General features: G+C 51.5%; 1 protein-coding gene across 5 annotated transcripts in view; it reads right to left on the bottom strand.

The window, feature by feature from the left end:
• Crybg2 (crystallin beta-gamma domain containing 2) overlaps positions 1 to 20,863 on the bottom strand; it is a 31,774-nt gene that overhangs the window by 285 nt on the left and 10,626 nt on the right. For 3 of the 5 annotated variants that reach the window (XM_006538748.4, XM_006538750.2, NM_001162970.1), the window contains 18 exons: positions 17,285 to 19,790; positions 16,862 to 16,909; positions 16,667 to 16,779; positions 16,392 to 16,521; positions 13,243 to 13,382; positions 11,758 to 11,884; positions 11,405 to 11,440; positions 10,995 to 11,131; positions 10,741 to 10,867; positions 10,352 to 10,491; positions 10,138 to 10,264; positions 9,773 to 9,805; positions 9,533 to 9,645; positions 4,605 to 4,734; positions 3,288 to 3,427; positions 2,825 to 2,948; positions 984 to 1,142; positions 11 to 170 (listed from right to left, as the gene is read on the bottom strand). In XM_006538748.4, coding sequence (XP_006538811.1) covers positions 11 to 170; positions 984 to 1,142; positions 2,825 to 2,948; positions 3,288 to 3,427; positions 4,605 to 4,734; positions 9,533 to 9,645; positions 9,773 to 9,805; positions 10,138 to 10,264; positions 10,352 to 10,491; positions 10,741 to 10,867; positions 10,995 to 11,131; positions 11,405 to 11,440; positions 11,758 to 11,884; positions 13,243 to 13,382; positions 16,392 to 16,521; positions 16,667 to 16,779; positions 16,862 to 16,909; positions 17,285 to 19,790 — 4,490 coding nt within the window. Of the gene's footprint in view, positions 1 to 10; positions 171 to 983; positions 1,143 to 2,824; positions 2,949 to 3,287; positions 3,428 to 4,604; positions 4,735 to 9,532; positions 9,646 to 9,772; positions 9,806 to 10,137; positions 10,265 to 10,351; positions 10,492 to 10,740; positions 10,868 to 10,994; positions 11,132 to 11,404; positions 11,441 to 11,757; positions 11,885 to 13,242; positions 13,383 to 16,391; positions 16,522 to 16,666; positions 16,780 to 16,861; positions 16,910 to 17,284; positions 19,791 to 19,993; positions 20,026 to 20,863 lie in introns of those variants that run through there. The other 2 variants (XM_006538751.4, XR_003954928.1) reach the window with 2 other exon arrangements.

Raw genomic sequence — 20,863 nt, 5'->3', positions numbered from 1 at the left:
CCTACATTACCCTTCACATCCAGGATCTGGCCTTCAAACATTTGGCTGCAGATGTGACCCAATTCATTGATGCTCCAGGTTTGGCGTGGTAGGCGGCTCTCGGCCCATAGTACTACTTTGGAGCCTGGGCTAGGAGGTCCAATCACCTGTAGGCTCATGGTGGGGGCCATCTGAGGCCCCAGAAGATCGTGAGATTTGGCCTAGGAAATCTCCCATGCTCAAGCCATCCTTCGCTCGCTGGATTTTTGTTGTTGTGGTTTCTTTTGTCTGGGACGCAGTATCTATGTAGCTTTGGCTTGCCCAGAACTTGCTATGTAGACCAGGCTAGCCTTGAGCTCATAGATATTCAACTCTTTCTGCCTCCTGAATACGTGGGCCACCCTGTCCAGCTCATTCACTACTTTTGAATCTAGCCCTAGGTAAGTCTCTTCATTCATTTTTAGATTTATTTTATGAGTGTTTTGACCGCATGCATGTCTGTGCAATAAACACATGCCTGGTGCCCACCGAGGTTAGAAGAGGGCATCAAATACTCTGCAACTAGAATTAGGGATGGCCTATGTCATCATTTTTATGCTGGGAACTGAACTTAGGTCCTCTGCAAAAGCAACAAGTGCTTTTGTTGTTGTTGTTTTTGTTTTGTTTTGTTTTTCGAGACAGGATTTTTCTGTGTAGCCCTGGCTGTCCTGGAACTCACTCTGTAGACCAGGCTGGCCTCAAACTCAGAAATCCGCCCGCCTCTACCTCCCAAGTGCTGGGATTAAAGGCAAGTGCCACCACTGCCCGGCTTGCAACAAGTGCTTTTAACTACTGTGGCACTTGCCCAGCCCCAAACACTAGTTCTTTGAAGATATAACATAAGAAAGATGAATGAGCTCGCATCTCTACTTCCGGGTTGCATGCATCTTGCATCTAACTGGGCTGGGACTTCCCAAGGCAGGTTGGCAAACCTGGTCTCAGCAAAACAAGCTCTGGAACCGTACCTGGTTCTTCAGCAGGCCATCTTCATAGTACCAGATGCAGCTGCCCCCAGCTTGGGGCTCGGAGACCACCACGCGGCCTGCTTTCATGTCCTCCACGTGATCAGGCACTGACAGGAATCCCCCTAGTGCCGCATTCCACAGGCGAAAATAGGCTCGGCGCTGATGGTGAGAAGAGGCTGAGACGTTGCTGTCAGGGATGCCCTACCACCCTCAACTAGGGACCCTCGAGGGACCCACACTCCTAAATCTCCCCTGCCTCCAAATGTCCCCACTGACAAAGTCACATCTTTTTTATACACCCATACTATATGCATAGCTCAGTAACTATAGATACCTGCACCTGTGTTAAGGGACCCTGGCAGGTATACCCTCAGTCCACAAGGTGGCAGTTTATAGAAGGCACAAACGATTCCACAGGTCTATGCAGCCATCACATTCACATCACAACTGACACACAGCTCCTCCCAGCCCGTTCTGTGCCAGCGACTTATGCTTACTACAGGTACAGCTGATTATAAAACTACAGATGTACACACACTCACGCATGCACACACACACACATATACACAGAGACACACGCGCACACACACACACAGAAAGAAAATGCATGCATACATACATGCTAAAGCTAAAGGTGTCCAGAGATCAGAAGTGGCTCTGGATTAGCAGGGTCTTTGTTTGTGGTGACAGTAGCAGAAAGGATGATGTTAGCCCTAAGTTCGATCTGAGCCATGTTTCCCACTAGAGCACTGCCCAATGGTTCTGCAGTCATTATCAATTTTCAGTCTTCAACAAATGCAGGACCACAAATGTTATCCCCATTTTATAGATGAGGAAACACCTGGGCAAGATGGCCCACACGTCGAATCCCAGAACTCAGGAGGCAGAGGGAGATGGATGCTTGAGGCCAGCCTGGTCTACACAGAGAGTTCCAGGCTAGCCAGGGTTATACTACCGGACACACACACACACACACACACACACACACACACACACACACACACACCAAGATCCATAGACAAACAGTGCTTGCCCAACTTTGCGGAGAAACTCCTTGTCCACTCCCCTGGGTCTTTATCTCCCCATATGAGAGTTTAAGGTATTTGCCAGGATTTCTTCCGACAATGTTGCCATGAGAGTCTGTGAACAATGAGACTAAACACATGCCCTCATACACAGCTCAGAACTCTCTGGGGCACAGGCATGGACAGGCACACAGACACCCATGTCCTCCAGACCCCAAATAGCTTACGTACAGACAGACTCTTAGAAGGGCACATGTGTGTGTGTATACATACTCCTTACATGCATGCACACACACACACAGGCCACAGCCATAGCTTAGAAATATATGTGTGGCCGGGCGTGGTGGCACATGCCTTTAATCCTAGCACTTGGGAGGCAGAGGCAGGCAGATTTCTGAGTTCGAGGCCAGCCTGGTCTACAGAGTGAGTTCCAGGACAGCCAGGGCTACAGAGAGAAACCCTGTCTCAAAAAACCAAAAAGAAAAAAAAAAAGAAATATATGTGTGCAGAACTGAAGCCAACGTATAGACAAGCAGATATAGACAATGCACTCTTGCATGCAAACTCCGTCCATGAGATGATTTGCAGTTTTGGGTGAATAAGCTTATTATATTTATTGTATTGTCCTTTAGGACAGGTAAAGCTGCTTTGTTTTCAAGTTGATTGAGAGAAAAAGGACTGAGGTGGCAAGGCAAGAAGAGAATGAGGTCACCGGTCACCATGTGACCTGACACCAACAGCAAACTTGGGAAACACAGGCAGGCGTATGTGTGGACAGGCACACCCACCGAGGCGCTCAAGCTGGCTGCTACCTACCTGTTTGATAGGGTAGAGGGAGCCCACCCTCTGGGTACCGCTGTAGGTCAGCCAGTTGGTGATCTCACAGCTGCCCACTAGCCACTGGCGGCCCCGGAAGTCGCTGTGCTCACACACTACCCAGCTGTGCCCAGCAGGTGCCAGCAACACAGAGGAACACAGACAGACAGACACAGACAGAGACAGGTGGAGGACAAGAGGACAAAGTACACATGTTAGAACAACCTCTGCCCCCTCTTCTCTCACACTGGGTGAGGGCCCTCAGCGGGAGGAAGAGGCTAGCAAGTCCATTTGGGGTTTTTAGAACTCAGCATACAACTGAGCCCCACCTCCACCACCCCTCCCCTCCCCGCACCCCCCCACCCGAGCCAGAGGCCTTCAGGCCTACTACTCCCTCCTTCATGGCCTGGGGTGGGGTCCCCATCCCACCAATCACCCAACACAGTTTGGAGCACACACTCACACGCCGCCTTTGACGCGCACAGACAGCACGTGGTTGTTGAAGCCCTCGGCTTGCAGGCTTCGCACCTCCCCAGTCAGCTCGATCTCCTTTCCCTCGAAACACTCGAGGCCAAAGAGGGACAGGGAAGGCTCTGAAAAGTGCTGGGGTTAAAGAAGGAGAGACGGATGAGGCCGCGAAATAACCCAAGTCCAGACTCTGCCCTGTGACCCCAAGATCCGTGTCTTGGATCTGAGGGCCTCTTCCCTTCTGAGGACACTGACTGTTATCTGTGTCCCCAGATTTTCAGTCTCAATGTGTTGACAGACTGGCACCACCTCAAACTCAACCATCCCCTCGCTACATAGCGCAGGCCTTAGCTTCCAGAGTCCTGGGATTACAGGTCTCTATCAGAGAGTCGGAACTCCTGAGAACTAATGGGTAGGCTGGAAACTTGGGGCTCATTCTGTATCATCTCTTGTTCATTTCTCAGGGATGGTAACTAATCATCACAGAGATTAATAACTGCTCTTCTTTATCCATGGCTTGTTGCAGGCCAGATCCTAGGGAGAACAATTTGTCCAATCCCTTTCTGAGATAGATACTATCATGGTCTCCATTTAGCAGAGAAGGCACTGAGGCTGAAGAAGGCAAGACCAATGACTTGAAGCCCAACACCTGGGCTCCAGACCCAGGTCTAATGATCCCTAGTGCCCAGGGTATGTGCTGGTATGGGGTACAAGCTGGATAACCAGGCAGCCCGGGAGAACTTCTGCTCTGTTTCTAGCTGTGTGGCCCGGAACAAGTCAGAGTGGCTCGGGGACTCACAAACTTTGAAAAGGGCCGCTCAGCAGATGTCAGCTGTTCTGACTCAGCAGTGCTCAGTCACTCTCCTGGTCCCCACAGCATCATCGCAGTGTGCATGCGGCTTCTGTCAGTCTCTTCCCGGGAACAGCATATTACCTCCATTGTGGGTCACTGAGGTAGCCTCTCCCTGCCTTGCCCTTCTGGTCTCTCCTGCACAGCCCTCTCTGAATGGGCCATCACCTGGGCAAAAGCTGGCCCTGCCTCTCAGCCAGTCTGCGTGTCAGTCAGTTGGTCCCATCCCAGTGTGACACACCCCTCTGCACTGTCACCTTTAGGTCTCGCTATCTAAGTCTGGTGTCTCCAGGAACTATTTCAGTGAATGTTCAAAAAACACTTGGTCAGTTGAGCTGCCTCAGGGGCCTCAGAATCAAGGGCACACTGAGAGACTCGGGAAGCCATTGCTCATCCAGGCCACTAGGTGGCAGGTGAGACAGGACACTCCCTCTACCTCTGTCATCTGGATGGGGAACTCACCAGCGGAACCTTCCGGAGAGAGCCCAGGACCGTGGAGGCCAGGCAGCCCATGGCCGTGAGAGTGGGGAACTCGCCCTCTGACACAATGTGCTGGTCTGCCTCAAAGTTCTTGTCCTCAAACAAGACCCAGCTGGAAGGGGACAGACAGGGAAAGGTGACATCAGAGCTTAGCTTATGCTACACCTACCAGGTACCCTGAGTGCACACTGCCTGTGAACTTGGGTCTTCGTCTAATCAAGGAGAGGTTCATGGTGGACAGACGATACAGCAGCAGGGACCAAGGTCAGACATAAAAAAGGACTTGAGTGGAGCAAGGGTGAAAGAAAGAAAAGAAGGAATAAAAGTAAAGGCGTGGGCACAGTGGTGCCCCTTCTTCAATCCAAGCATTCACGGAAGCAGAGGGAGACAGAGCTTGGTGAGTTTGAAGCTAGCCCTTTGAAGAGGAACATGGTGCTCTGCAGGCAGGCAGCCTGCCAGTGCTCTAAACGAGGGCACTCTTCAAACACACAAAACAACACAGTCAGAAGTCTAACCCTTCAGCACTGCTATTGCAAAGCACGGTAGAAACCCCAGTGTCCACCAGCATTGGGCCTGCTGGCTACTTGGGAGGCTGAAGCAGAGGATCATACAAGTTCAAGACCAGCCTAGGCAACTTAGTAAGACCCTGTCTCAAAGAAGAGTCAAAGCTAGTGAGACAGCTCTGTGGGTAAAGGTACTCACTGCTGACATGGACACCTGAACTCAACTGCTACCACGGATATGGTGGAGGGAGAGGCTCAACTTCTGTCTCCCATATGTGGCCTTCCAGGGGTACCTTCAGTTTAGAAGATTGGGAAGTTGAGTCCCTAAGTTGGGATGAGTGTCCTTCTAAGAACAGGAAGAGGGCTGAGCAGTGATGGAGCACGCACGCCTTTAGTCCTGGCACTACGAAGACAGGGGCAGGAGCAGGGCAGGGACAGGTGGATCTCTGAGTTCGAAGACAGCTAGCCAGGGCTACACAAGAGAAACCCTGTCATGAACCCACCCCTGCCAAAAAAGAAAATGGAACAGGAAGATGGGTGTCTGGATGGGAAAGGCTCTAAAGCACCAGACTCAAAAACCAGAAGAGACCAGAGCTCTGCTTTCTGCCGTAAGGGAGGATGCAGGAGGGAAAACCATGAAAAGATTATTTTCTGCTATTTAAGTCACAGTTTATCTTGTTAGATGAAGCTAAGTTACAACAGGAGCCTGTAGAAACAGCTTCTATCATTAGAACTACTAAGTTCAGGGCTGGAGAGATGGCTCAGTGGTTAAGAGCACTGACTCCTCTTCCAAAGGTCCTGAGTTCAAATCTCAGCAACCACATGGTGGCTCACAACCATCTGTAATGGGATCTGATGCCCTCTTCTGGTATGACTGAAGACAGCTACAGTGTTATAATAAATAAATAAATCTTAAAAACAAACAAACAAAACAAAACAAAAACCTACTAAGTTCCTGGCCAGGTGTGAGCTTGTGTGTGTTGTCCATCTGCCTCAGACCAATTGGCACACCTCCTTCCCAGCCCTTCCTCCTCCTGTATCTCTCTGCACACTGAATTGTTCAGGTTATTTGCATAAATTGATTATTTGATTGGTTGATTTAGACAGGACCTCACTATGTGTAGCTCTGGCTGTCCTAGAACTCACTTTGTAGACAGGCTGGCCTCGAACTCACAGTGATTGTGCCTTTGTGAGTGGTGGAATTAAAGGTGTGCACTACCATGCCTGCTTATTTGTATAAATTTGTAATCTTTTTTCTTTTTGTTTTATGAGACAGGGTTTTTCTGTAGAACAGAGCCCTGGCTGTCCTGGACTCGCTTTGTAGATCAGACTGGCCTCAAACTCACAAAGATCCACCTGCCCCTAAATTTATAATTTTTTTTTTTGGTTTTGTTTTGTTTTTGTTTTTCAAGATAGAGTTTCTCTGTGTAGCCCTGGCTGTCCTGGATCTTACTCTGTAGACCAGGCTGGCCTCCAACTCAGAAATCCGCCTGCCTCTGCCTCCCGAGTACTGGGATTAAAGGCGTGTGCCACCATGCCTGGCCTAAATTTATAATCTTAAAGACTATACCCCCCTCCAAAAAAATGGAGATTAGGACTTGGGTGCAGAGCTCACTAGTAGATGCTTGCTGAGTGCATGCGAGGCCGGGAGGATCAGCCCTTTTCCTTACAAACAGATACATAAGCATAGATAATGTGTTCCTAAAAGTTGAAAACACATTAAATTAATCTCACTATACAGCAAGTTTATAACATAATCACAGACAAACATGAGTATTTCCAGGGCCAGAGAGATGGCTCAGAGGTTTAAAGCACTGACTGCTCTTGCAGAGGACCTGGGTTTGGTTGTCAGCATCCACATGGGGGCTCACTACTGCCTGTAACTCCAACTCCAGACATCTGACGCCCTCTTCTGGTCTGCCCAGAAACTGCATGCACATGGTACACATACACGAACATGCATACAGATAGGTAAAACAATCGAACACACAAAACAAAAATAAGTACATCTTCCTCAAAAAGATGATTTTAAATTTCTCTCAGATTTTCTTTTTCCCATGTGTTTCAGGCTCGCTTCAAACTCACAACCCAGGCAAGAATGAGCCTACGCTCTTGTTTCTACTCTCCAAGTGCTGGGATTAAAGTTGTGTGCCAGGCTTTGTTTATTTTTGCTTTTTTGAGATAGGGACTTAGAGCCTCAGGGTGGCCTCAAATTATGCATGATCCTGCTACCTCAGCCTATTTTCTTTAAAAGGTAGTTATTGACTATTACCAACTATGCAGATGCAAGAGAATGTCCTGAGGGCAAAAAGAAACAGAAAGACCTCACAGCTTTCAATGGCTCCACTCTGGTGTAGAGAGAATATCTTATGTTTGTATGGATGTGACACCTGTCAAGAATAAATAGAAGGGGCTGGTGAGATGGCTCAGTGGGTAAGGGCACCCGACTGCTCTTCCGAAGGTCCGAAGTTCAAATCCCAGCAACCACATGGTGGCTCACAACCACCCGTAATGAGATCTGGTGCCCTCTTCCGGTGTATCTGAAGACAACTACAGTGTACTTACATATAATAAATAAAAAAAAAAAAAAAAAAAAAAGAATAAATAGAAAATAGAAGGCGGGGCATCTGGGAGGCAAAGGAATTCTGGGATAGAACGAGGCACGGGAAGATTCACCAGGGAAGACGTGAGGAGAATATAGATTAATATAGATAGGGTATTTTAGTTATGATCTAGTAAGAGAAGAACCTAGCTATATGGCCACGGTATTTGTAAATATATCTTGAGTCTGAGTCTTATTTCTGGAAGCATGGGGCTGAGAGGAAGAATCGGACCTAAGATCAACACCCTGGGGAGCAATACAATATAATTAATAATATAATTATAATTTTGAAACACTTAGTATGCAGATGTGGGGTGCTAATTACCATCTCCTATAAAGGGAACTGGAGTTCCTTAGGAAATTCTTGATTCTAGATTTGGGCAAGACACATACATAATTGTTTTAGGGGAGGGGGCATCATGTTGTGCCCCTGAAACAAGGATGTTCCCCAGACTACGGGGCCATGTCAAAAGGACTAAGAGACTGTGCTCCAAAGGTGGAGCGATCTGAGCATGCCCAGGAAGAGTGACTACACGGATTGAACATACCAGGCACACAACGGTCTCTGTTGCTAGTTCAGATCTCCACAGTGAGGCCCTGTCTCACAAACACTTTGTATTTAAATAGTATTATTGGGCATAGTAACACACCCAAGGAGACGAAGGTAGGTGGATCTCCACGGGATCAAAGCCAGCCTGGTCTACATGGTGAGATGCTATCTCAAAAAATTTTGCTTTCCTGGTACAGGCTCAGCAGTTCAAAGTGCATACTGCCCTTACCGAGGGCCCATGTTCAGTTCCCAGGACCCGTCTCAGGCAGCTTACAACCAACCACCTGTAAACCCTATTCCAGGAGATCTGATGTCCTTATATCTCCACAGATACCCATGGACACATATGCATATAAATAAATGTTTTAATTAAAGAAGAAGGAATAAATTTGGTAATTACCCTCTGGTAAAAGGAAAGGCAAGACTCATGGGTCTCACACCTATGCAATAGCAAGTTTATGTCATCATTACACAGACTTGCCAACAAAAATCAGACAACTTATCCCTCAATTTAGCTGCCAGTTGTGGAAAAAGAGAGAGATAGAGAGAGAAAGAGAGAGAGAGAAGATGGGAAGCATATGAGTAAGATGGTTACGTTCCTTCAAACAAACATATAGTAGCAAACAAGGAGGGGAGGAAGATTCGTGGACAGAACGGGGTCAAGTCAAGCAAGGCCATTTGTGACCTTCACTGGGTCCCGAGAGCAGCAGCTAATCCGCTGGACATGGACAGGGTCTATGTATGTAACTATGCCACTGACCTGTGCCTATGTGGGTGTGGAGAGCCTTTCTATGGCTCCCCCTCCCCCCCTCCAAACATCCCCAAAGCTTTCCTGTAACACAGGCACCTGCTCTAAAAGTTCGAAACAGGGTTTCTTTCTGTGTGGCCCTGGCTGTCTGGGAACTCATTTTGTAGACTAGGCTAGCCTTAGACTCACAGAGAACCACCTGCCACTGCCTCCCGAGTGCTGGGATTAAATGTGTGCCACCACTGCCTGGCTACTCTTTAGATTTAAACAAAACAACTTATTTTATTTGTATGAGTGTCTAGCCTGTATGGACGTATGGCCAATGCAGTGGTAAGAAGGTAAACTGCTCCTGTAGACTTCTAGGGAGTAGCTAGACTTCTAGGGAGTAGCTAGACTTCTAGGGAGTAGCTGGAACTAGAATTAGGATGGCTGTGAGCTGCCTGACCTGACTCCTTTCTCCCCTTGCCTCTCCCAGCACTCTGGGCTCTACCCAATCCACCTGCTCACCTGCCACCGTGGACCCGGCATGACTGGGGATGGAAGGAAGCAGGCAGAGAGGCTTGGTCATCCTCAAAGGAAATGTGGTCGCCCAGAAAGTTGGGGCCTGAGAAAAGCTGAATCTGGAAGACAGAGAGGTGACGAGGTTAGAGTGAAAAAAGAGGCGAGGGGCAAGGGTAAAGGCCAAGGGAAGTTTTGACACGAAGGCTGTGAAGAGCCTACCAGATCTCCGTGCAGCCGCCTCCTTACCTTCGTGACAAAGTGAAGATCGCTCTCCCCCACCTGAAGGAAGAGATCAGCGCTGTGACTGAAGGAGGAGGCCAGCCTCTACCCGCAGCCACTGAGATTCAAAACCATTGTGGCTATCCCTCAGTCCAGCATCGACAGGCTCCGCCCCTATTGAGACCCCGCCCCTAAGATGTTACTGCTCATAGCCCCGCCCCCTTACGGGGCACTGAGCCCCAGTTCCCGCCCTCAATATCCTGCCCACCCTCCTGCCTCCGTCCCTCCTGGCCAAGACCTTCCTCTTCCTGCCTTAACTAAGCAGCCAGGGCGAGCCACCTGGCCCCGCCCAACGGCCCGCCCCCGGTCACGCCCATCGCTCAGATACACACCTGCACAACTGGCTGAAGGGAGCCAAGGGCGCAATTGCCGGAGCCCCAGTCGTCGCAGTTACGGTACACGCCCTTCTCCAGGATGAACTGTTCGCCGGAGAAGCCAACCCGCTCATAGGCCACCCACCTGCGGGGAGGGCGTGGGATGGGTCGGCGAGGGCGGGGTCCGCAATGCTCCTGGGCCCGCCCTGCGCCTGGGGCGGGGATTACTCACACGCCGCTGAGCACGTGGATGGCTTGCGTGCTGGGTCCGTGCTGGGCTAGCTCCACATCCGGCAGTGCAGAACTCACCTCCACTCTGTGTCCCTGGAAGTCCATGTCCTCAAACAGCACCACGGCCGGGTCTCCAAAGTCCTGGGGCCCCCCGAGACAGTCAGGTTTCTCCCAGACAACGATGCAAACCCGTAGGAGTGCCCAGATCTCAGGGAAACCACCCACCCCGGGATTAGGTGTGAGGCATATGCTGGGGAAAAGCCACAGGAGGGAGGCTAGCTCTTGGGGGGCATTCTGCCGGGGAGAACAGACTGAGGGGTGCAAATTCTTCTCTCAAATTGTGCTGTGGACGTTGGGGTGTGGCCAAGCAGCCCAATTGCCTCTGCTCACCGTCCGGATGACCCGCAGGGAGGTCAGCAGCTCATCGTAGCCTCCCCAGTTTGACCAGTCAGCATATTCGCCCTCTTCTAGTAGGTACTGGTGACCCCGGAAGCCCTCCTTCTCATAGCCTACCCAGCTAGGGGAAGGGGAAAGATAGGCCAAGACACCGGTGAATCTACCAGACAGCCCCAGTCACTCTCCACCCACCAAGGGTAAAAACATGCAGGGACAGGGCAGATAGAAGAAATCTCTTCAATCCTCACCAGCCCCCAAGGATTCGCAGGGACCCCACGGAGGTCAGCTGGGGACTCTGGCTGTCCTCAGGCTGCTGAAGGTTGTAGATGTCTCTGCTTACTTCCCAGCTCTGCCCCTGAAAACCTGGTGCCTCATACACCACAGCCTGGATGAAAGGGGAGCCCCGGTGATAAAAGGTGAATCTGGCTTTCTAGGAATGGCTGTACACAACACCAACCTGGAGCCCCCATCCTCCCTGTGAGCATTGCTGCCTGTGTGCTCCGACCTCTAGCCAGATTCACACACCAAAGCCATAAACTGATGAGCCCACCTAGACTCCTGTGCCCTCAGCCCCTCAAGGCCCGGATCTCCTGTCCTGGTCACAGTGACAACCACTCAGACACACCAAATACCCTTAGATCTGGTCTGTCCCCCTTACCTTGGGTTCCCCTGGCTTCTCCACGCTTGGGCAGCCCTGCAAAAGAGACATGGCTGAAAGGCTAGTCCAGAGGTGGCTAAAGACAAATTAAGACCTGGGAAATCTAGATTTTCCTTGATCCTAAGACTCCTAAGAATTGCAGCCCCATATTTCCCCTTTTCTCTCCCATTGACCCTGTGCCACACCTCAGGTTAGTCCCCTCTCTCCTCCAGTCCAGTTTCCAGTAGGAGCTCTGGGCCAGTGAGGCACCAAGGAACTGATCTATGGTATTCCCCCATCTCTGCCCTCAGGTGCAGGGCCACCCAACATGGGACTAGGGACAGAGGGGCCTGTGGGTGTCCCATGCTCCTTACCAATCTCATTGGCTTTAGTGAACCCACACTGGGGCCTGATGTTCCCCAGGCCTCCAATGTAGGGTATTCTCCGGGCTCTAGGATATAGGGAGTATCTTCAAAGAATGGCTTGGGGTAGAGCAGCCACCTGGGGGAGAAACAGAGAAGCCACTGAACTCCTTAGGACAAAGACTTGGCATGGTGGGGCAGTTTAGAGGAGAGGAAGGGTTTTTGAGGGGTCCTTGCATAGGGATAGCAGAGAAGACATCCCTATTCTCCATTCTAGAAGCTGGTCCTTGATGTCCCTTCCTGTGGCTGGCCTCTGGCAACCACACACAGCAGTTAAGAGTTCTTTCTTGGGCTGGAGCAATAGCTCAGCAGTTAAGAGCACCGACTGCTCTTCCAAAGGTCCTGAGTTCAAATCCCAGTAACCACATGGTGGCTCACAACCATCTGTACAGTTACAGTGTACTCACATACATAAAATAAATAGATAAATCTTTATAAAAACCCAAGTAGTTCTCAAAGGAAAGCCAAGCTACACATGGGCCCATGATCCTCCTTCCTTGGCACTTCAGAGCATCACTGCTCATACTGGATCTTTTGTAGTCTGATTCTAAGGGTGGGACCCAGGAGCTCAGACCTGCTAAAAGTGTGCACCCAACCACTGGGTAACTCCTAGTCCCAGACCACGCTTTCTGTTTTATTCTGTCTGTCTGTCTGTCTGTCGATCGATCAACATAGTTCAAGGTGGCTTTGAAATCCTGGTGGCAATCCTTCTGCAGCCACCTCCCCAGTGATGGGATTGGAATCATGTGATGCGTCACCTGACCGGGTCTAAACTTTGGTAGATGTAGCCCTTTCATTCCTCTTGTCACATGCTGGTCCCTCATCCAGATAGACTCCTTCCCCAGGTACATAGTTAACAAATATTTCAGGGCCGGCTTCTAACACCAGGACTACAGAACTGACTAAAACACAGAGACTGAGACCATCCCTCTCTGAATGTGCCCCATCACGTCTGAATAGAAAAGCCTGTCTTCTTGTAGTTTAGCTTCTTAGCTAGCTCACTGCAACAGAGGCATCTCCTCCTCCAGGAAAGCCTCATGACTACACCCAGGTCCCCACCTCCCCATCTTCAGCTGGTTTGATACTTTAGCATGTCCCTGCAACCCTGTGCATGGCACTTCCAACCCTCCCATTCCAGAACGTTCTGGGTGCTGTTGGTTGTTTACCTTCCTGTCCCCACTAGGAGACAGATTTTTCTTTTTGTTTTTTGTTATTTTCTGTTTGAGACAGAGTCTCACTATGTAGCCTAAAACTGGCCTAAAACTCATAGAAATCTGCCTGCCTTTTCCTCCCAAACGCTGTGATTAAAGATGTGCACCATGGAGCGAGGCCCTCAGATAGATTTTGAGGAAAGGAACTGGGTGTCTTGTTTGCTCTGTGTCCCCAGCATGTGGCAGTGCAGAGAATGTCAAGGAATCCCAGGATAGCCAGACTCACAGTCCTGCAGTGACAGTGGCAGATGCCACCTGTAGGGGTCTCTCCAGACCTTGAGAGTCTTTCAAGTCTCCAGTCAGCGTCACTGGCTTGCCCTTGAGGCCCTCCTCAGAGAACAGGCTGATCCTGGGAGTGCAGTAGTCCTGTGAAAGAAAAGGGGGGAGGGGGGGCATTCAAGTACAAACTACAGACTTCTCTGTCTCACCTGCTTCCCTGTTACACAAGCCTGGCAGGGCTCCCGGAGGCTTCTGGGAAAGCCCAGCTGGCTGGCTGCTCAGAAACCAGAGGAGTGGTCTCTACAAGGACAGCCAGCTTAACCTCAGGCCGAGTCCTCACTGGTGCCTGCTGGACTTCTGGAACCCCCCCACACACACCCTTTTTTTTTTCTTTTTTCATTTGTTTTTTTCGAGACAGGGTTTCTTTGTGCAGTCCTGGCTGTCCTGGAACTCACTTTGTAGACCAGGCTGGCCTCGATCTCAAAAATCCACCTGCCTCTGCCTCCCAAGTGCTGAGATTAAAGGCATGCGCCACCACTGCCCAGCGACTTCTAGAACCCTTAACCTTCGGTGTCAGGGTCTTCCTCACCCTGGGTGGCCAACTTTCCACTGTTGGGAAGGGATAGGGGTGCAAGATAGCTAACCAGTTCCTGATTCTAACCTTGATGGACAGTTCTGACCTTGGTCCAGACTGGCTTTTTGTTACTGTTTGGTGTGGGTGCTGTGTGTAGAATCCATGCCCTTGCACCTGCTAGGTAGGCAAGGTCCTTTACCACGCTCCAGGGTGGTTGGTTGGTTGTTTTGTTTTGTTTTGTTTAGGCAAAGCTTCACCTTGAACTCACAGAGTAACCAACGCTGACCTTAAGCTTACTGATTTTTAAATTGAATATTTTGGATTTTTGTTTGTCTGTGGGGTGACGAGGCACAGGCATACCACATCATGTGCTTGGAGGTCAGAGGGCAACTCGCAGGAGTAGGTCTCCTCCATTCACCATGCGGGTCCAGGAGCTCAAACTCAGGTTGTCACGTCTGATGACACATCACTGAGTCACCTCATCAGTCCTAACCTTCAGCTTTTTAATTCCCTGCCTCGACCTCCTGACTGATGATATTACAGGCATATGGCACTGTGCCTGGTTTTGTGAGGTGCTGGGGAATCCAAATCAGGATTCACACTCACTCAGCAAGCACTTCGACTGAGCTCCGTTCCCAGCCCCCTCCTCCTAATGCCCACATCCAGCCGTGGCTGCTCCTGGGTCTCAGCCCAAGCTGTGGCAGGTTTCCTTTGCATTCTGGGTCTTTCTTCCTCTCTAGGACCATTTCCATGTCCTCGCTCAGATGAGAACAAATCATCCTTGTGCTAGGGCCATATTCTACTGGATCCCATTTGGTCCATCTAGGGATGGTCTCCATCTACAGATGGGAAGGGCAAGCTCAGCGCAGTTAAGAAAACAACCCAAGGTCACACAGCTTAGAAACAAGACAGCGGAGGACAGAGAAGCGTTCTGTTCAGTGTTGTAACCCAGCACATCCCACGGGCCTGGCACACAGTAGGTGCCAACTCAGTGCTGAGGGAATCAAGTGATCCCAGTACTGTGTGACCTCGGAGCTCTTGTTTGCCTCCTGTGCCTCATGCCCTCCTCCACATGGACGAGTTGACTGTGTCTCACAATGACTCGCCTGCCAACAAGTGTGTATCTGCAGCGCCTTTGAAAACTGCCATTCCTTTCTCTTAGCTCCTCGCCTCTCGGACTCCATCATCCTTACCAGAGAAAGAACTACAGTTCTGGGGTCAGGTGCTCATCTCACTAAACACACAACTAGCTGGTTATTCTGGAACATTCCTGGAGTCCCAGCACCTAGAAGCAGAGGCAGGAGGACCAAGATTTCAAGACTAGCCTTGGCTACGTGGTGAGTCTAAGGCTAGCCTAGGCTGACATCAGGCCTTGTCTCAAATTAACAATTAATAATAAGGACCCCGGGCATGGTGGCTCACATCTGTAAGCCTGTAAGCAGAGCATTGGGGAAGTTGAGGCAGGAGGTTTGATGCAAATTCATGGTCAGCTGAGGCTACACAGTAAATTCTAGCTAAGTCTGAGCTTGTGTGAGGTCTTGTCTCAAACAAAAGAAAACAGAAACCCACAATCAAGCCTCCAAGGGTCTGATGGGTCTTATATCTAGCATTGCTGTGCATCTCTCTAGGGGTGGATACCACCTGGTCAAATTCAGTATCAGTAGTTCGTAAACTCGAGCCATGAAGACAATGCTATCAGATGCAATATCATGTTGGCTTTTCATACCACGCACCCATCTCTCAAAAATTACAACTGAAGTGGCACGCATCTGCCATCCCAGCCGACTCTTGGGAGGTTGAGGCCAGAGGACTGTGAATTCAAGAATCAGTCTATTTTTATCTAAGAGCTAGTCTCAAAAAATTTGAGCCATCCCTAAGCTAGAAGTCACTCTCCTTCAGGTCTCATGGTTTTTCTTCCTGGAAGCCCAGTGGAGATTTGTAAGTTCCCAGCCAGGCCTATTGCTCTCCTGGGCCCTCAGTGTCTACCCAAAGGAGAATCATGGAGGGAAACCTATGCCGGTTGCCTGGCACAGAGCTGGGCATATAATGGGTATGAGAAACGTGGGGTTGGCAAGATGGCTCGGCACTTAAAGGTGCCTCCTTCCCAGCCTGACAACCAGGGTTCCATCTCCAGGACCCACACAGAGGAAGAAGAGAAGTGACCTTCGCAAAATGTCCTCTGATCTCTGCGTTCCCTCATGCTGAGGCACGCGTGAGTACGCGTGTATACACACACAAATAAATGTAATAAAACTTTTAATTAAAAACATGAGACAGGGGAGTGTCTATGAAGATACGAACAAGTAAATGAGTAAGCCCCGTGGACCCTTGCTGAGAGTGATGGGTGGCTCCGGCCGACTCCTACCACTCTGACCTGATTCTGATCTAGCTCCAGCCCACACTTCTCCAGCTTGCTTACCAAGGGGCACATCAGCTCACCCCAACTGTCCCTATCTCTCAGTGCCTCCATGGCCAGGAACTGAGAGGTACTCCATTCTGACCCCTTCTGACCTCTGCGCCACCCCTCACCCCACCCCGTCCCTGCGGAGAGAGGGTATCACTCTAGGCAGCTGCCCACTTACCTGCACAGCCCTCCTCAGGGAGCCAAAGCCTTGGAGACTCCACGCACACGCCAGGGCTCTGAGTTCCACATCCCCTTCAGGCAACGACAGCTTCTGCCCCCGGAACTCTGGCTGTTCGTATAGTATCCAGCTGTGGATCCAGACACCCCAGGGTCACAGGGCAGGAGGTGGCACCCAGAGACTCTGAGTAGCTGATGGAACTGCTGAAGAGCTCACCACCCTCCACGCCCCAGGTTCACTGCCAGGGCCCCCTTCCCCGGGCACTCTCCACTTACCAGCCTCGGATCACCCTTATGGACGCAACAGGGTCCCACGCTGAAGCATCTGCAATGTCTCCCCAGACCTCCCTGCCTCTGCCCCGGCAGCCAGGCTCTGAGAAGAGGATCACCTGAGAAAGCATAGCAGGTGTCCTCAGGCCCTGTCCCTAGGCACTGTCCCCCGCCAGCCTCCACTTGCCCCCAAACGCCTACCTTCCCAGGCCTGGTGTTCAGCTTGCCCTGGGTCTTCGGTGCTGGGCTCTGAGACAGAGGCGGGATTAGAAATGTATGGGGTCACCACTTCCCCCACACTGCTCCCTCAACTGGCCTCCACCCCAAGGGTACAGCAAACAGAGATTACACCTTCGCTTCCCGCTCCCAGGGCCTCATCACCCTGTCCCAGGAGCTGGAAGACTTTTCTTCCCCAGCTTCCAGGCTCTGAGAAACAGCGAGCCATTTGGAATCTATACACTCCACTATACTAGGTCACTGAGACCCCAATGCCATGCATTGCAAAGTTCAACTAAGCTCTGATCTGATGACCCTGCCTTCTGGGACCCGGCCCCCCAACATCACTCTCTTTAACCACTCAAGGGGAAGCCAGGTATCTTCCCTTACCCCTACAAGGTCACTCACCCACCCTTCTGGGGGCTCGATAGGTGCTGGCTTCTCTGGAGGTGGCCTTCCGCTGCAGAGCAAGGGCAACTGTCCTGGCACCTTCTTGACCCCTGGTGCTCCGTGGGGTGGCAGAGCAGATAGTTTTGTGCCTAGTGGTTCTAGGGCAGGGGCATCCTTGTTGGCTGGCACCAGATTGCCAAAGAGAAGGCTGCCTCCCAGGCGGGAAGTAGGTCGGTTACTGGGCTGAGGTTCCGGGCCTTGTCCAGCTATGAGCTTCTTCATCATCTCCATGGGAGAACAGGTGACCTTAGCGGGCGTGGGTGGGTGGAGACCCAGGGAGGGGCGGGGCCCTGCTTTCTCCTGCCTCCTCCGGAGCTTCTCATCATCACTGAGATAAGGGTTCTCTAGCTCCTCCTCCTCCTCCTCCACCTCCTCCTCCTCCTCTTCCAATACAGGTCTCTCCTGGGGACCGGGCCCTGGTACACACGGCCCCAGCTGATCCTCTTCAATGGCGGGGAGCGTGGCGTACATAGCCAGGTAGGAGGAACGTGGAGCTCGGGGCAATCGGTGAGTTCGGAGGATCTCAGGGGGCTCCATGCTCCTCAGAGTATCCAGGAAAATCTCCAGGTCTGCAGTCAAGGCTGCTTCGTCCTCCTCCTCAGATGGCTCTGAGGGCACCTTCCCCTCAGTGGAGTCTGGGATGGTCTGGGATCCTGTGCTGACCTCTGCTCCCATTGGCTTTGAGGCCGGAGAGCCTTCTAGACTGAGGGACTCCTTGGCCTCTGAAGAAGATGGGGCAAAGGGGGGGCTCTGGAAACTTCCCTTTGGGGTAGGTGATGAGAGGAAGTTCCCTGGAGAATCTCGGACCACCTCGTCCTGTTTGGGGGGCAGGGGAGCAGGGAAGGTGGGGCTTTCAACAGTCTCTTTGCAGGGAACGGAACAGGGAGAAGGGCTATTTTGGGGATACTGGCCAACCTCCTTCTTGATGGAAGGACCTCCTTCTGCATTCTGAACAACCGTGGTTGGCCTGGAGGATGAAGTTTTGGGAGCACCATGGGCTTGCAGAACTTCTTTTGGAATATGGGAATGGGCAGGAACACTCGGGCATGGATACACCTCTTTCTGAGTAAGGGCAGAACTGGGCACATTCTCAGGGTCCGGAACGAACTTACTTTTTGGCGAAGCTGGAGCACATGGGCTTTGTGAGCTAGGGGCAGCTTTCCTCCTCGGAGAGGACGGGCTCGGAGGTGGTTCAGGCACTGTAACCTCGCCCTTTGCCGTGGGCGGGACAGGGACCGTAGAGAGACCTGTAAACTTCTCTTTCACAGCGGGCAGAACGTGAGGGGTGGACTGGGCTTCGAGGTGTGCGGGCACCACAGGCTGCTCTGGAGACTGAGTCAAGGAGGCGGCACAGGTTTGGGGCTTGGGAGAAGAGGATGCTGGGACTTGGCTCTGAGAAGTTTGGTTGAGAAGTAGGACACTGGAGGCTCCCTGCAGCCTTGAAGATTCCTCAGTTCTGGCATCCGAGACTCCACCTTGGTCTCGGATTGGATGGGCTACAGGGATATCTATGTTCTGAGCAGGACTATCAACCGCAGGGACGCCGACTGGAGCCAGGGCTGAGATGCTATTCTTCAGCTCAGTTGTGCTGATCTCGAGTGGTTGTCCCAGCGTCGTCCCCACTGTGCCACCTGGGCCTGAGCCCCTTGACGTTAGCATAGTGAGCCTTGGAATTCGGCTGGCAGGGGGGATGCGCTCAGCGGGCATGAGGTTGCTCAGCACTTCCAGGGCCTGGCTGCGGCTGGGTGAGCCCTCAGCTCTGGGGCTCACCACTACTGCCCGGACCGTTCGGGTCACATTGCGGCCCCTTGGCAGGGTCTCACCTGACATTGATGGTCCCACGCTCACAGAGCTGCTCACTCGCCGGTCCACATGGCCTCCCACCACAGTCGTGGTGGTGGTGGTCCTCACCGTGCGCGTCACACGCCATTCCTCACGATTCCTGGAACCGCCGCTGGCGACGCCCACGTGAGGATGCGGACTTGGCTCACGAGGCCCAGGCAAGGGCACCAATAACTCAGTCCGAGCCATGGATCCCATGCCTGGTAGTTCAGTTCTAGGAGCCTGGGGGCCACCATCACCCCAATCCGCAGCCTCCTGCACCCTCACTGTTGGCCTTTTCTCCTTGGGGGGTGGAATATATTTCTTGGAAAAGATGGGTCCATGGCTCTGGAAGTTCGTGGATCCAGGCTCCTCCCCAGAACCCTGGCAATTGACAGTCTCTTCTTCCTTTTTAACAAAGCCATTGACTTCTTCTCGCCGGAAGCTGTGCTCAAACACGTCCTGTGGGGCTTCCATCCTGGCACCTGACACCAGGGACACTTTGTGAAAACGGTGTCTGCTCTCTTCCTGGACAGGAGGCCGTTGGCGCCATGTCAATGTGGCACTGACCACTCGGGCCTCAGCTCGGGCCGGCGACCCAGCTGTCTCTTCCATCTTCCTTGTCACCCTGTGGACTGGCTCCCTACCGATAGTTAAAAAGGGAGAAAGATGAGCACCAGGAAGCAGAAGGAGGGGTCCCCACAGCATAAAGCACCCGCCAGGCCCAGACCCAGCTGAGTAACCTCAGGTAAGTCATGTGACCCTTTGGTCTTTGTTTCCACATCTGTAAAATGGAGTAAGAGTCTCCGCTCAGACTGGAGTCGCCAGAGACTTTTATGGGCTCACCTTACCACTTCCAAATGATGCCCATTGTCCAGGTCTCCAAAGGGTGTAGGCTAAGGCCTGACACCAAAAGGAGAGAGAAGAGAGGATGGGTCGCGGTCTCATTGGCTTCTAGACTGGGTCTCTATGCAGGGGACCAAAGGCTAAGAAACAGGAAACAGAATCCTTCTGAACTGCGTTCTGTCTCTGTTCCACCAAGGTTTCTTAGATTTCTTTTCTTTTGGTTTTGTTTTGTTTGTTTTTGTTTTTTCAAGAACAGGGTTTCTCTGTGTAGTCCTGGCTGTCCTGGCACTTGATTTGTAGACCAGGTTAGCCTCTGTTTCCCCAGTGCTGGAATTAAAGGCATGCACCACCATCTCCTGGGTCCTTCAAAGTGTTTGCTTTGTTTGTTTGTTTGTTTGTTTGTTTGTTTGTTTGAGACAGGGTTTCTCTGTGTAGCCCTGGCTGTCCTGGAACTCACTTTATAGACCAGGCTGGCTTCGAACTCAGAGATCCACCTGCCTCTGCCTTCCAAGGTTTCTTAAAAGAGAAGCTGAGAAAAAATGTTTGGCCTCAAGCAGTGACAGTGTCCGGTCTCTGACATCTAGACATCTATCGATCACTAGCAGATGACCTTGGGCAGGTCACTTCTTCAACTGCAGGCTCCTGGTGGGTTGAGTTCACACTTCAAGGGGTTTTACAGGAGAGAGAGAGAGAGAGAGAGAGAGCAAACTGGCTTTGCAAACTAAAATGCTGGCTCATGAACTTCCCAGTGTCCCCTTAGGGGTCTGTGGCTATATGTTAGCAAGTGTGCACTTGAGTCACATGGGAAGTAGGCAGGAGACAGGGCACCACTGTGGGTCTCAGAGGACCCTACACATACCCTCAGCCTTA

This window comes from Mus musculus, chromosome 4 (genome assembly GCF_000001635.26).
Source record: "Mus musculus strain C57BL/6J chromosome 4, GRCm38.p6 C57BL/6J".
Taxonomy (NCBI): Eukaryota; Metazoa; Chordata; class Mammalia; order Rodentia; family Muridae; genus Mus; species Mus musculus.
This window is presented reverse-complemented; position numbering and strand designations above follow the sequence as displayed.